Here is a 16,382-nt window from a genome sequence, read left to right on the forward strand (position 1 = left end):
AAATAATATCAAAATTAATGTATGGTGATGTATACATGTTTAGATTCTTATTCTTAATATTATTGAGTAAACTCGGTTTAGTTTAAACAATTGTCCTCCGGTCAGAATGGGAGTGACTCTTCTCCTGCAGATGATAAGAGTTCACACTCAGATCAGATCTCCAGTTTTTGTTTTTAGTTATAGTTTTTGGTTTGTGAAGTTTAGAGCTTCAGCTCTTGCTCGCTTCTCTTCGGACTTCGGTCTGAATCACTTCTTTTAAGCTTGTGCCGTAGAGACGACTCTCTACCGAACTTTCTTTTTCACGCACAATTTTTGGAAACATCAATTCTTTCTGGCTCAAACAAGGTTTTTGAACTTTCTTCTCTAAAGTCTTTGCTCTTCAATTTTGAACGCCGATTCCTTAGTTTGGATTCACTGAGATGGCCATCCGGTTAATCTGAATTGGAAATCAACGTACAAACTCCAAATTGAAACGCAGGACCAGCCGGCGGAGTTCAATTGAACACATCTCACAGTAAGACTGCTGGTGGCAAGGGGTGTTGGAAGATTAAGTCTTTAGTCGTGTCTATTCAGAGCCCTCCTTTAAATCCAAATAATTTCTTTATCAACTTCTTCCTTTTTGACCATTTTCTGATTAAGTCATTCAAACAATACCGCGTCTTATCTGATTACTAAATATATAATGTCACCATACATTATAATTGCATTATCCTGATCATAATAATCATATTCTTTATCTGTTTCATCTATACATTATTGTTTACCCCTTTTTATATTAAATTTTACACATAAAATTCAGGACTTTGTTTAAATTTCCAGAACTTACTTTTTTGAAGATATGAAACTGACTGATTAATTAATTAACTTATACCATTAAAGTTATTTTCTTCCTTTAACGGGAAGTGGTGCCCCCCTTTTAAATCCAAGGTTAAATAAAGACATAACACCTTAATAACTTAATTACGCTACAAGAGAGAGTTCTGTCTATGGGATGCTTTTAAAAACGGAGCCTCAACATTGATGTAAAAACCATGTGAAGCTGCCACCGTACACCCTGCATTTGGAAGTTGAATAATCCTTTGTGTCTCACCTAACCAGGATGTTTAGCACAGTATAAAGCAATCTAGTGTCATGAACGGGAAAACACTATGAGGAGGACCCAGATGCAGAGCTAACAAAAATATTTATTTAAAGAAGGCAAAAGGCCAAAAAAAAAAAAAAAACATACTTTCAAAATGTTCAACAAAAAGTCCACAAAGATCCAAAAACAGGGAGACACAAGGAATCACCCTGAAGACTGATATGCAACCACTGACACTGGGAACCTCAGACATAGACCAACAAAACTACAATGAACTGACAACACGAGGGAAGGAACACTGAGACTAAATAGACAGGCGTAATCAAACACAGGTGAGACTAACAAGACACAGATGAAGACAATCATGGCAATCAAGACAGGAGGGAAACACACAGAGGTAGGAGTAAAGACAACATTGGGGACTAATCTAAATCATGAAACACAGAGAACTCAAGAATGTAACAAAACACAATAGAACACAGAGACACACAAAGAGAAGAAATTACAAAAGAACCCAGGAAACACTAAAGACTACACTAGGAAACATTAACTCAAGGGAAACAAACAACAGTAGGAAAGAATGAAACACTGAAATTATACAAAATACAAAACCAAATCATGACAGCTAGATTACACCACTGGCCATATATTATGAAAAGAATGTAATTCCTAATGTATATACATTTTCTCATGACAAACTCTGCTTTGAGAAGGATCGAATAATATAAGTTTAATCTTGCCTTATGGCCTGCTTGTGAAGCTCTCGATGGCACGTTTGATGGAGACAGCATTGACGTCCTTCTTCTGGAGCTTCTGGTACAGAATGTCGACGTGGGGCACGATTTTCTTAAAAAGCCACAGGAAAAAAATGAAATCTTCATCCTAGAGCATCCTCACGTAGCCAGAAGCCCCTCTCTCAAGGTGGGCTGGTCAAATAAACCTGATGAACCCATCCTATCAAACTCTCAGTCTCGTTGCCCTGCTAAGCGTTGCATGCATTACTGCTGTGAAAACCAAAGTTTATCAATGAAAGTCAACCAAGAAAAATGAAGAGGAATTATCCGTCTATGGGAGAGAAAAAAGAAAGAGGGAAAAAAAGAAGAGGAGTAAGCGTAGGGACTCTGGCAGACATAGAATAGTGATGAACGCCGGTTGGAGGGCCCCCCAATTATTTTTGCCTAGCCCCACTACTGCCCTCTGCTGTATCCCCAGGAAAATACTGCTTCCTGAGATTTACTTTGTAAAATAAGACTAAAATGGATCACAAGATTTGCTGCTAAAGTGAAGTTGATTACATGATAAATACAATTGGCTTCCTTCACATTCTTCAAAACTAATGTCCCCAGGAAGACGGACTCAGGAGAGAAACAACACTTAAACAGTGAAGATTCATATGGAAGCTAAGGGAATTTAACGATATACACCCTGTGAATTATAAAAACATCTTTCTTTGGTCTCATGAAATGAACACGCAACAAAGGGGGTTCATTTATGGAACACATTTTCAAGAATCACATATTCATCAGATATAGTAGAATAAATGAGAAAAATAACAGATATAAGCTCTGTACCAATTAATGAGCGTAATATATGATATTAGTTTTTGCTTTTGTTACTTAGCTAGTTATTTGTTTTCTTTGACTTTATTTTGAAAGTTTTGGCCTTGGATTAATTTTTAAAGGATATGTTTTTTCCCTTCATCCTGTACACCGTTTTTGATCATGGACTAGTTCAAAAAGAAAAATTGAGATATTACAGAAAATATAGAATCATTGTTGTTTGCATGTTTTTTTTTTAATGCTCAATCATATAAATAGATTAAAATGAAAGAGAAAAATTATTTTAGAGTCAGATTAGGAGTAGGGAGACCATCCACACCTCTCGGTGGTCTGGCAAAGCTTATACACTGATACATTCACCAAACATGTCAAAGTTAAAATAGATAAAAGGAAGAAAGACTGGGGGAAGTTTCTAGTGGGAGGCCTAAACTCATTGCTGACAGAGAGGATCTCCTCAAGCATACTTTAATCTGTTGAGCTTATTGAACAAGTCCTAACATGAGCTGCTAACCCTCAGGACACAAAGGTAAACACCAGATATCATAACAGTCACCTCCTCTCTTAACTTATCTCTTCCTAATATTCAAACTCAGTAGTCATCCTGTCATTATCTGCTATGATATACACCTTTGGATATCATTAAAATGTTTGTGTAGAAGATGAGTAAAATGGGGGTTTCAGTCATTGATGTGAAACAGCCATGACCACATAATTATTGTCATACAATTAATTCATTTGTGCCCAAATGTTAATTGATTCTCACATGAACATGCTCTGCATTTATTTATTTCCATTCAGTTCTCTCTTATCTGGAAAATCTTATTTGAATGGGCGGCAACCATTGTTGGCGGTAGGCACATACCTTGTATCTACCACTGTAGTAGTAATATGGGAAACAGAGTACAAAAATGACACAAGTCAAAGCAAGAGGACATTATGGAGTGCCAGATGGCCTAGGGGTTATGTTGTGCACCACATGTACAGAGGCCATAGTCCTCATCGCAGTGGCTGTGGGTTCAAATCTGACCTCTGTTCTTTGCATGTCATCCCCCTCTCTCTCCTTTCATGTCCTGTCTCTCTCTTCATGTGTGTCCTATCTAATAAACGCAAAAAGGCCCCAAAATATATCTTTCAAACAAAAAAGCAGGAGGACATTAAAGTGAATTTAAAGCAACAGGAGAAACTATTTTAATGTTCTTGTTACTGAATTGAAGAGAATTAAACCGGCTATTGAGAACATCAGCTAATTTGGAAATAGTTTGCTGTTGTAAAAAAATCAATTGAGAAGGAGGATCATTTTCCCATCTGGTTTTGTTTAATCTAACTTTGTTTTAGCCAACATTTGAGCACTAACTGAAAAATAAAAAAAAAATGCAAGTTTAAGATACATCTGCACTGGCTTTACTTAGGAAACTAAAGAATATGTCTTATTATAGACGTCTTCTTACAGACACTCTACTACATTATGGCGGCTGTGGCTCAGTCGGTTGTCCCTTAACAGGTAGGTCAGGGGTTTGATGCCCAGCTCCCGCAGCCAAGTCTGATGTCCAAGTTGCTCTTGTTGCTTTGTTTGTGGCGTACGAATGTGTATGAATGGGATTAGTTACTTCTGATGGTCTCTTTACAAAGCAACCTCTGCCATCATTGTTTGAATGGGTACTGTAGGTGTGACCTGCAGTGTAAGAGCACTTTGATTAGTCTGAAGACTAGTAAATCACTATACAAGCTCAAGTCCATTTACCATTTACATGACATTCCTTTGAGACCATCAGTTCTTCAGGGGAAGGTCAGACTTTGTCACATGGTTGTCTTCAGGGGAGCAGGAGGATTTTGTCCTTTACAGGCCTTTAATGCAGGAACACTAGCACTAGTTGTTCGGGAGGCCTGAGGTTGGATCTAGGAACAACATATGCTTCTTCTATGTCTGCGATATGTAACAAACAGGTATTCCAAGTGTATCAGGTGTAAGGGAGTAACATGAGGCTGTCTTCATCTTCCCCAGTACAGCTGTTGTGGTGAGCAGCAAAACTAACTGCTGTGCATTATTTATGTTGTAGCTGATCCATGTGGAAATATAATGACCTACTTTTTAAACTAGTATATTTTCTTAGTTAAGTCCAGTTTAACAGAGGATGATATGTGTCGTGTCATTATTGCAGTATGGTTACTGTCTTACATTTTTAATTCCACTGGATTTAAAAAACAAATGACTGCTATTAAATGGTTTATCATATAACACCCTTCGTAAGAATAATGATAACCTTATATAAAACAATTTCTAAAAGGGTCCTGCCTTTTTTATTTGGAGCTGACAGATAATTAGACAAGGAGTTTCAATTATGTTTCATACTGTTTGGTAGCCAGCAGATGGTGCACAAACATAAATTATGCCCAGTTGGAAAGAGTTTTTTTTTTTTTCCAGATGTAAAGAATCCACACGTAACTCTTAGTTAAAAGAAACCCAACAAAGACAGCCAAAGGTAACAAGTAAATATTTATTGCTTCCATTAGTGCCATGTAGTTTCTTTCAGATTTTCAGATAAATACAGTCAGGTCAGTGAGCTGTACCCTCTCTGTAAGGCACTGACACGGTCAACTCTTCATATGAATGCAAACAGAAGACAGAACACAAATAGAATCTTTCACATTGCAAAGGGACACATGGTCATAGTTCATGCACCTCATGAAATCAGAAACGACTTTTTGAAAGGCACTCCATCCACCATTGAATCAGTAATACATTTCTGCTTCTCTCTCTTTTAAAAAAAAAGCCACAAACACATACTCACATACACCAACTGAGAGAACACAATGTACTCAGTGAACACTCTGTTCCATATGTATCCAGCAGACACACAGAAAACAGAACCAGATGCTCATCTTCAGCTTTACTTACTCTTAGCGACAGTCTTATGTTTGTCTTTTTAATGCACTCTGTGCTGAGATACAAATGAAAAGTTCAATCACACAGAAAAACTAAAATCACCGTAGAATGCATACCAAATTAGTGTGTCTTTTAAATGTGTTTTGATGGGGAAAAACTATGGGAAAGCACTGTACTGAGTAAACAAAGGAGTTTATCACATCATGTTAAATAAAGAAAACAGAACAGTGCTGAGACGGCTCCAAAGGTACCATGAATACAAGTATAATTAAATCGCTGGAGAGACATAAATCAGTCAAAGAATCTAAAATATTACCGTACTATAAAAAGAAATCAATTTGGCTCTTTAAAAGTCTAAACTTTACTTCATTTATTTGTCTTTATTGTGTTGAGACCATCTTGACCCATCTACATAATCCATATCATGTATGTGAAATGTCCCCAACACGACGGACGATGTTGAAAATTTAAAACACACACCTTTTTTAGACCTCCACGAAAGAGAAAGAGCTGGGTCTTGGCAAATGTACAAGGAAAAGATCTATTACTTAGATTGACTGTCATTTATCTGCTGCCCTGAGCAGAAAAGAGCCGGTGTTCCAGTCCTCTATGGAATACCGTCACATATCTTGTGTGTAGGATCTTGAGGCTGTGGCAGGTATTTAGCACATATTAGGCGTATTGTTTGGCATGACCTGGTGACCCGCTCGGATGTAACCTCATTATGTGCCTGCTTCTTCGTCTGAGTGTCCCCACTGTGTTTCTGGTCACAGTACCCCACAATATTCAAGACACCCTAAAACAGAGTGTAGCATGTGGTCACACCTGTGCAGGCTGCACTCTTTGACTAAGGGCTCTGGTTTTGTTGAGGGTATTCAAGATGTGGGGTGGAGTAGAAGAAACCACAAAGACCTACTCACATGTGGACAACAGATGATCCTGCTAGGCCTTCAGGGTCATTTGGACAGTCACTGATGGGGTTCTACCAAGGCACCTGTAGTGTCGTCCTTGAACAATCACAACCCCATACACAACCATCCCAGATGAAGCATTCATTCAGCTGCTCCTTCTCTGAAAAAAGCATCAGGTCTTAAGGTGACACAAGGAAGGTGCATAAAATGAAGTGAATTGACGTGACTGTTTGGTTCAAATACATTTGTGTTTTGAATGTGGGCACATCCCACTGTGCACACACAATTGGAAGCTATTTAACAGGTTTATCTTTGTGACATGACATCATTCAGAGTTATCACAAAGCAGCTAATTATCTTCAAACTCCCTCCTGTTTCCAACCAAACTAAGTGCAGCCATGCAAATGTGGACTGTGGGTTCCTCACTTACAAACTGTGACATAATTGTGTGCTCTTAAATTCATGTTCTTATATAAGCCTGCTCCAACTACAGATTGAACCTCACAGCGGGGCACTATCCTGGTCCAACAGGAGGGGGGGGGACGTCTTCTGAGGAAAGACGTGACATATAAAGAAAGATGCATGGCGGAAAAAGCTACAGAGTTCACTACAAAACACTAAAAGATAAATATTTGCCTTTTTATCAATGCTCAGTGCACTCAGACTTTCTAAAGAAAAAAAATCTAGGGGGCTGGCAGGAGAAAGTCCAGATAAAGTCTGAGTGAAAAGTGTGGATGTCTGCATTTACACACGCAGCTCCTCCAGCAAATGTTTATCAGAATCATCTGAATTATTCTCCTTTCTAAAACAAACTAACCTGCTGCTTATGACCAGAAAAAAAACAGCCATTTCAAGTTAAAAATCTGCATTTCTCATATTATGAGGGGCTGCAATCTAAGCTGCTGCTAACTTTAGCTCATAAACTCAGCTGGAAATGTTTAAAGTTCCAGCAGTCAGACCCTTAAGGAAAACTGAGATTAATGTCAACTAACAGGTAGAAACATGAGAGTGCTGAGGGGTGATACTGGAGTTTAGTGTTGCTCTGGACTAATAAAAAAAGGAAACAATATTAAAGGTCCCATATTATGCTTTTTCTGGTTTTATATGCTCTTTAGTGTGTTTTCCAAGTGTCCTGTGTATGTTTAGGCACATTTATGTGCAAAAATTCAAAGTCCGCAGAAACACGGCTTCTCCTACGTCCTCCTGTTAGCTGTAGCATTAGCCGCAAGTAACACTCGATTCTAGCCCCCCTCGATAAAAATTTGTCAGTCCGACATCATTGTCAGTGTGAGCTCACTGATCTAAGCCCATTGGCTCGTTGTGGCAAGCCCAGCAACTCATGTTGCACGCCAGTTAACTTCTGTAGCACGCCCATGATATGCCGTACTCTGCGGTAGCACAGTAGTGCTAAGGTGCTAATGTTTATGCTCTTCTCGGACGGAGCCAGTGGCTGCATTCCCAATATGGTAAAAGAGGCGGGACATTTCCGAGAACCGTGCTGAGCCAATCAGATCAGACTTGGCACACGTGGGGACTCTGAACGTGGACACTTCAGAGCCTTAGAGAGAGTCAGAAGCAAGCCGGTGCATGGAGCGGCAGTACATGAAAACAGACACTTTTTTTGAAGTTTATCTATTGTGAACATACTTTAGTAGGTACATAGATTAAATATATGAACCCCAAAAAGGGCATAATATGGGCTCTTTTAAAGTTTTATTGCAACCAGCGAATCAGATTTGACTGATGAAAATCTGAATCAGGTAAGGCCTCATATTTGTCACAACTCAATTTTACTTTACGCCCATGTTTCTATGACCCTCAACACTCTTTAAGAACAAAGACTTCCCTCTAATATCGTCTCTTAATGTTGTGTTAATGTCTTTGTCATTCTTTTTTTAACTGGTTCCTGGATGCTCTGTTTTAGTTGGCGGCCAGCTGAACTGGTATGGTTCTTGTGGCACGAGAAGGTCTATGTCCAGGCTCTTCTGTTCTTTCTCACTGTAAACTGTTCTGTACCCGAGCAGTGACATGGCTCCTTTACACACCTCCTGGACTCGTTTGACTTTGTTGTGCGGGAGTATGCTACGCCAAGCCTGGGCGACATCAGCAGCATTTCTTGATGTAATTTTGAAAGCCTCTTTCTTGGTGCCTTTGCCTTTTCCGTGTGTCACACGAAAGATCCACTCCTCCAACTCTTTAGTCATCTCCAGACCTACAAACTCATAAATGGCATTTATCTCCTTGAGTGGGTTGCGGGCAATATCTTCATAGCGGACCATTTTGTAGCGACCTTCAAGAAAAGGGGGGGGCTTCAGGATGGCTCTCTCGTTGATACGCACATGGCTGCGGCAGATCTCCTGCATGACTTGATACTGCACCTCCGCTGCTGGTATGGTTCTTTGCTCTAACACAACATCATTATCTCTCATGAGGGCTTTGGCTGCTTCCTCTCTAGACTTCAAAACTGCACGGGGGTCTCGGACCAGGTGGATGATGCGGAGATCCAGGCTTGGGTCCTGCAAGAGTGGGTAGAGGGATTCCAGTTCAAAGAACCTCACTTCTTTTAACACCACGTGGCTGTAAGTGCTACAGGCGTCCTGCGCCCATTGGAGGCCCCGGGCATCACACGCCTGCTTGCACCAAGTCTGGTTGCTGAACTCGGTACGTGGCGTGAGAGGACAGGCCGGTGGCGAGCACAGGGCTCGGCTGTGAGACCACATAAACAAGGTGGACACATTGTGATTCTCTGGCAGATAGGCCTCCATCACAGAGAGGTCACACTGGAAGACGCTCCGTAACAAATCTCTTACGGCCATCCGAAGCAACCGTGCACCCGGTTTCTGTAGTCTGGTCCACACATGCCAAGCGGGCTCCATGAGGTAGTACACTGATGGGTGTTGGCTGAACACCTGACCGAGGAAGGATGAGCCTGATCGCCATGACGACAGCAGAAGAACGTGAACTTTGCCATTTGAAGGCGCAGGGCTGCAGGGACTCAGCTCCATGTACCAGCCACAAAAGAGGACCACCGCTGCACCCTGCAGGATCACCAGGAAAATCATGGTGCTGAGGTTAACTTTGCAGCGCGGCATGATGGCTCTGGATCTATGTCAGTGTAATGTGGATATCTCTCCTTTTTATTCTTTATGCTGCATAGAAGATAGGAATGGGTTGAAATGGGAGAGCTGGAGTGATGACAAGAGAAAAAAAGACAAAGAGAGAGGGAGAGAGAATGAGAAAAAACAGATATTTAAAACAACTGAACAAACATGGAGCCATTTGTGCTTACTTTTATTGACAGATCAAAACATCTGAAAATTTGCCCATCCTACATTGTTGGACAACCAAATACTTTGCTGGCAACGTGACTGCACCAGGGGCCTCATTGTAGTTTACTGGAATCCACCAGGTGGGCTTAAACTGTTCTTTTGATGAAGTTTGCTTTGTGTCAGGATACACTCTGCCAATGAAAGGCGTCTGATCCAACCTTCACAACAGGGTCCTGAGACGCTGACTAGACTCTTCTCCTCTGTCGCCCCCCGGTTGTTGGAATGAACTTCCAAACTCCATTCGATCGAAAAGCTAAAGACCCAGCTCTTTCATGAATACCTACTAACTTAATGACGATGGTCTCGATATTATTGATGATGATGATGGTAGTGACGATGGTTTTTGTTTGATAACGAGGACTTACTAAATGGTTTCCATACTGATTAGAGCTCTCAAGAACTGTCGTCAATGTTGTGCTTTGCTTCTGTGCAATGCCTGTCAGCACCTGTGTCCAATCGGACTCAAAGTTGATCGTTTGCTCTTACTGACATTGTTCCCTTTTTTCTAGATCCTTGCTTGAGTTGTACTTACTCTCTGATGTACATCACTTTGGATAAAAGCGTCTGCTAAGTGAATTGTAGAATTGTAGATTGATGAACTAAACCACTGCTGCCATGTAGCTGACTCAAAACCAAAATTGTCCAGGGGACCCAGAAAACACAGTTAACATAAAAGACTGGAGTAGCAGCAAAACTACCCAGCATCCCAAGTTATTGTGTATCTATGTACTGTATGTTGGTGTGTCTCAGCGTGCCCTGTGATGTTCACAGCAGAGAGAGGAGCAGGAAAAGTAGCTGCAGCTACTTAAAACGCGCTAAATACTCATAGTGCGTCTGCACTCTTGTGCGCTCTGCTAGCACGCAGCAATTTTATGAATAAATTAAAAATTAAATAAAAACACGTAGGAAATACACTTCGGTGGCCAGAAATATACCCACCCTGGTATCGTCTATTGCCGCGTTCCATTCATGAGAGCAACCCATCCGGGTACTTTGCCCAAACGATGCCGGCCCCGCCTCTTTCTGGGTGAAATCATACCATCTGAATGAATGGTGGTTAATGGAAAAGTTGGGGTCTTTACCGATTTAAAGTCTTAAAAAATGAAAACCATACTTTAAAACGGAAAGTATGAACCTAAATCTGATGACCAGTGATGTAAACATTTCAAATATGACATTTCTGAACAGAGCTCGGCATCATAACGGTATAAAATTAAACGTGTGCATGAGTGTCTGTTCAATCTCTCTCCGTCAAACTGCTCAAAGGAGTCATCAGAGGAGTCATAAAGTGACTTTAAACACCTGATGAGTAATTATTAACCGTGTTACCCGAGAGGGATCTTTATTTTTAAATAATATTTATTTGTAATAGTTTCTAACAGTTTTCATAGCTGTAATGGAGTGGTTATAAATGTTTATTTTAGAGAAAAGGGGACATAAACTCTGAGTTATCAGCTGATTTAGAAAAGAATAACATATGTAAAGTCACCTGGATGATATTAAAACCTGTTGTATTCATACGTGAATATAAATAATGATGAGTTGGGCGAGACCGGGTGTCATATCAAGCTAGCAAACTTTTTATTTTGACATTTATTTTTTAGTAAGAGATTTTGGTGTAGTGTTCCTTCGTTTAGAGCCATTTTTTACCAACAAATTTATGTGACATGACAGTTGAACCATTGTTAATACGTTAGTGAATTACACAACAAGAGGACTAAGCTGCTAACTCAACAGTTGCATCTTAAACAACCCTTTCGATGCACGTAGCAGCCATATTGGATCTGAACTCGGGCTACTTTTTTTTCTCTGAGTTTCCGAGTTGTAATCACGACTTCAGTCATAAGTTCAGTGTATATACCATTGTAAATCTTTCAGCTATGAAGCATCAAAAAGACTGTGGAAAAAAGAAGAGCACAAGACCAACTAACTACACCATGTCGATGTCTTCTGGATCTACCGTACTTGTGTTAGATGGACTTTTGTTTAAGGATTTCTCTGGCTTTGATAAATGTTGGAAATATTTAAGGTAATGTAAGTACTCAATAAAACCAAATAGGTCTAGTCCATTTTTGATTAATTTAGATATTTTAATGTAAACATTGTCATTAAATTCTACATATTATACCTTTATGTAAAGTCTTTGCAAAAGTTTGATGAGGTTACATACGTGTAAACATCTTAACATGAAACTACCACACACATATATTAGCTGAATGTGCATTAAAATGATTCAATTGAGCCAGCACACATTTGAATATTGTTTTACTGTCAGCTTTTAAAAGAAAGTTCAGAAAGTAAACGCTCAATAACTCAACTTCAAACTGCCTATGTTTGTTTAGTTTTGTATCCATGAAGGTTACAGAAATACAAATAAAAACTCTATTTTTCAGCAGCTCTGCATGGACTGATCTAGTACTAATGGAGCACACAAACCCATGTCTTAATTTTACACTACTTATGTAAAACTAAAAATATATCCCCTTTCTGTGGGGGATTAACAACCCTGTTTTAACTTAACTTTATTAGCTGTTGATAGACAAAGTGGAATTAGCTGGAACTAAAATTTCTGAGGAAGTGTCGGCCATCTTTATGTGCAACATGTTGATGTGGAGATTAGGAGATTAAGTATGTGTCTAAGAGACATAGAATATTGGAATAATCAAAGTCTTTATGATCTCACTGTACTATACGGTTCTTTAATAGTCAGCATGCTGTCATGAAGTTTTATTACTGGTATTATAGTTGTCTATTAGTACCATCAGTTAAAAATGTACTTTCTGCAAAGCAACTTAAAGCAGTTTTTAGAGTTTGGGTGGAAAAATTGAGGCAATCATGGGAGGATATACAACTACTGACTGAATGAGAAATTATTTTAGAGTTAGACTTTATAGAAGGGACACCCACCACACCCCTTAGTGGTCTACCCTAGCTTCGAAATGAATTCCTTCACATACAGACAGATCATTCTTGACAGAGAGGATATTTACACATCTATCTGTCAAGCTTTTGAACAAGTCCTGACTTGAGCTGCTCACCCTCCAGCCCTCAGGGTACAAAGGTATACAACCAGAGATCATGACAGATCCCCCTCTCTCTTCCCTCTTTCCCATAAAATAATTCACATATACAACACGTACTTTTCATTCTCTTATTTATTTGGACTTACTTTAGATCCATCATATGTTGTAATAGTAGGTCAGTCATTAAGATGCTATCAGGGACAGACTGAGACCAACAAAACTGCACATGACTCTGACCTCACAGAGAAACACAAGAGCCAACAGCAGCATTGTCACAATGTCTTAATGTTTACTCATGATATTAACCAGGGTTTCATAATACCACTGATGTTAACTGGATGCTGTGTTTTGAGATGCACTGGTTGCAATTTCTTTGGCAGATTCTAATTTCCATTTGTTCAAGGTCTGACCTGCAAATTGCGATCTTGGCAGCGTCCTATTATCTTTCTTTAAAGATCAATTATACACAAATTAATTTTTGTAATTTCTTTAATGGAATTACCATTTTATGGTATAATAAAACACTGACTGTTTTAAGAGTTTATTAAAAACTCTTGGGTTAGGATGATCATTTAACATGCACCAAGTTACACATGACTTATACAAATGTCCCCCATAAACTTTTGACTTTATATTCTGTAATCTCCTTATTTATATTCCATATAGTATATGATGGAAGTGTCTTAATGGTAAACATCAGTCTTGCCACACTGCCGCCCTCGTGCAAAAGATTAAGATTAAGATTAAGATTAAGATTTACTTTATTGATCCCCACAAGGGGAAATTTCTGTTTTTACACTCTGTAAGTCATGCAACACATACATAGGCTGAAATATACACATGCACAAACAGGATCCTATGGACATGCACTAATGGAGAGATGTCAGAGTGACGGAGCTGCCCACAGCGGGCGCTCCTGAGCTGATGGTGGGGGGTTCAGTGCCTTGCTCAAGGGCACCTCGGCAGTGCTCAGGAAGTGATCTGGCACCTCTCCAGCTACCAGACCAAAAGCTCACAGTCTTTGCAAAGTAGCGTCATGAACCCCTGACCTTTCATGAGAGACAACCGATTCTATCACTAACCTTCAGCTGCCCATCATCAGGTTTAAAGGGCCCATATTATGCTTTTTCTGGTTTTATATGCTCTTTAGTGTGTTTTTTCTAAATTCAAAGTCTGCAGAAACGCGGCTTCTCCTACGTCCTCCTGTTAGCTGTAGCATTAGCTGCATGTAACGCTCGGTTCTAGCCCCCCTCGATAAAAATTTGTCAGTGTGAGATCACTGATCTAAGCCCATTGGCTCCTTGTGGAAAGCCCTGCAGCTCATGTTGAAATTTCCGAGACGCGTGCTGAGCAACTGACCAATAACGACAGAGCGGATCAGCAGACCAATCAGAGCAGACTTGGCCCACGTGGGGTCTAACAGTGTGGGCTCAACAGAGTGCAGCTGACGGACTCAGAGCGTTGAGGGAGCAAGGAGGAGCAGTACATGAAAACAGACACTTTTTTAACTTTATCTATTGTGAACGTACAAAAGTAGGTACATAGATTAAATATACGAACCCCAAAAAGGGCATAATATGGGCTCTTTAAAGGATCTTACAACGATTTATGTGGATAGGTTCGTGAAGTACAGGGTATACTCATAGTGACACCTGTTTCCAGCAGGTAAAGCTACTAGTTAAATAGCTAACTGGAATGGTTAAATAACTAATTACATTTAGAAAAAGGCCAATGATTGCAAGAGAGCTGCAGCATTAGTACAGACACTCATTAAACTCTGTCGCTTATACATACAACCCTCTCTCTCTCAGCAGCACCCTCTTCACTGTGTGTGCTTTGTGTCAAAAAGGGCTTTGATTTCAACTCTGCAAATATTAGCTGATGGTTGAAGTTACAACAATTATGACCTCAATTTTCGTCTTGTTTCCAACATCCTGCTGTAAACTTCTGTTAACTTAACCAGACAAACTTTGTAAAGAGCTCTGTGTGAGATCAAAAAGATGACAATCCCTCAAAGCAGTTGTTCTCAACTGATCTGGCCTCAGGACCCACAACTAACTCCTTAATGAGAAATCGTGACCCACATTTCTGATACTTCTACAAATGAGATTTGTTTAATGAATAAAGTGTGGCTTTGACCTCAGACAGGACCAAATATGTGACAGAACAAAAAGATGGAACAAAACAAACATGATTAAAAAAGCGCTTTATAGACTTTTTTTCCAGGCACCCACCTTTGGGTCCCAACCCTCCAGTTGAGGACCACTGCCTTAAAGCACGCTCCCCATTTCTTTTGTCTTTCTGACACCACATTGTGCTGCAGGAGCAGCCTGGGTAAAGACAAACACACACACACCAATTGGCAAGATAAACATCTGCATATGTTATGTGTTTGACATTGTCAAAGCTCATAGAAGGAAACAAACTTGTTTTTGTCGATAAAGTATTTATCAACAGAAAAAAGTTTATTTTGTTTTTGTAATGTTGATTTAGGCTACATACTTTTGGGGAAACAAATACTGTGAATGAAATGATGCAGCTTTTCAGTACTCATTTTTAATTAATAGATTATATATATTTTTTGTCAGATCCAAGAGACAATGTGATCAGGGACAAAATTCCTGATCCAACCCGAACTGTGAGATTTTTGCTCCGTTTTTACTGTTCCAGGGTGTTTCAGTTTAAGAGCTATCAGCTGGGCTCAGTAGCTAATATGTAAAAGGTCTTGTATCATTAACCAGTCAATACAGAAGTCTCTACATCCAATAGCAAGATACCAAAATGATTGCTGAAAGATAACTTGTAGAAGAATTGAACAGAAATGAGTGAGGTATCTTACCAGACTACTCCTCACTTCGAGCCTGCAAAGACCGTAGGGTGGACATTACGTAAGGCTGCAGGAGAAAGTCACTCCTGTAGGGAGCAGACATCACATGTAGGAGCTGGCAGTTCCTTTTCTAATGAGTTGCCACACATTACTTCTCTTCCTGGGTGTGTCACAGGCACAGGGACTGGATCCAACAACTTCGCATTTCCTTAAAATCTAGACCAGTGGTTCTCAAACTATGGTGGTACGCAAAGAAATCTCCACAATATAATAAAAAAAAAAACCTGTTCAGCATAAAACGATATTTTTTTATTTTTGTCATACTCTTATCTGTCTTGTATCTATTGAATTGTATCTATATCAAATGTGTTTTCCCCTCTAAATTAATCTAGTTTTTGCAACAAACAACTTAATCTGCTCACTTTATGCTCGCGCGCGCACAGACATAAACAACAACAGGAGTACGCCTCGTGTTTTGAAAAGTTCCACTCGATATTCCGTTATATTTCAGTCCTGAAACCACAGCAAGCAGCTGTAGGCCTACATTAACAGGTATTCTGTTATTTATAGGAGTTCAGCACAATCGGCAGCTAGCAGCTGTACTTAATGGAGCCAGGAGAAGCTTCACTTTTTGATGCATGTACGGAGAGTCGCTCACCCTCTCTCTCTCTCTCTCTCTCTCTCTCTCTCTCTCTCTTGCTCTGAAGCGGATGTGATTCTGCTCTATTTTGCTGTCTTAACACTTGGACCACCAATAGTCTAGACCCC

At 39.8% G+C, this 16,382-nt stretch overlaps 1 protein-coding gene across 1 annotated transcript; it reads right to left on the reverse strand.

Moving 5' to 3' along the window:
* Nucleotides 1–5,121: 5,121 nt before the first annotated feature.
* On the reverse strand, nucleotides 5,122–15,558 carry LOC110003021 (carbohydrate sulfotransferase 6-like). The gene is made up of 2 exons (XM_065957199.1): nucleotides 15,022–15,558; nucleotides 5,122–9,620 (listed from the first exon to the last, which is right to left on the reverse strand). Exon 2 carries the CDS (start codon nucleotides 9,525–9,527, stop codon nucleotides 8,331–8,333), a length of 1,197 nt encoding a protein of 398 aa, XP_065813271.1. The 5' UTR covers nucleotides 9,528–9,620; nucleotides 15,022–15,558; the 3' UTR covers nucleotides 5,122–8,330.
* Nucleotides 15,559–16,382: the final 824 nt, after the last annotated feature.

The sequence above is a fragment of the Labrus bergylta genome, chromosome 7, assembly GCF_963930695.1.
Source record: "Labrus bergylta chromosome 7, fLabBer1.1, whole genome shotgun sequence".
NCBI classification, from domain to species: domain Eukaryota; kingdom Metazoa; phylum Chordata; class Actinopteri; order Labriformes; family Labridae; genus Labrus; species Labrus bergylta.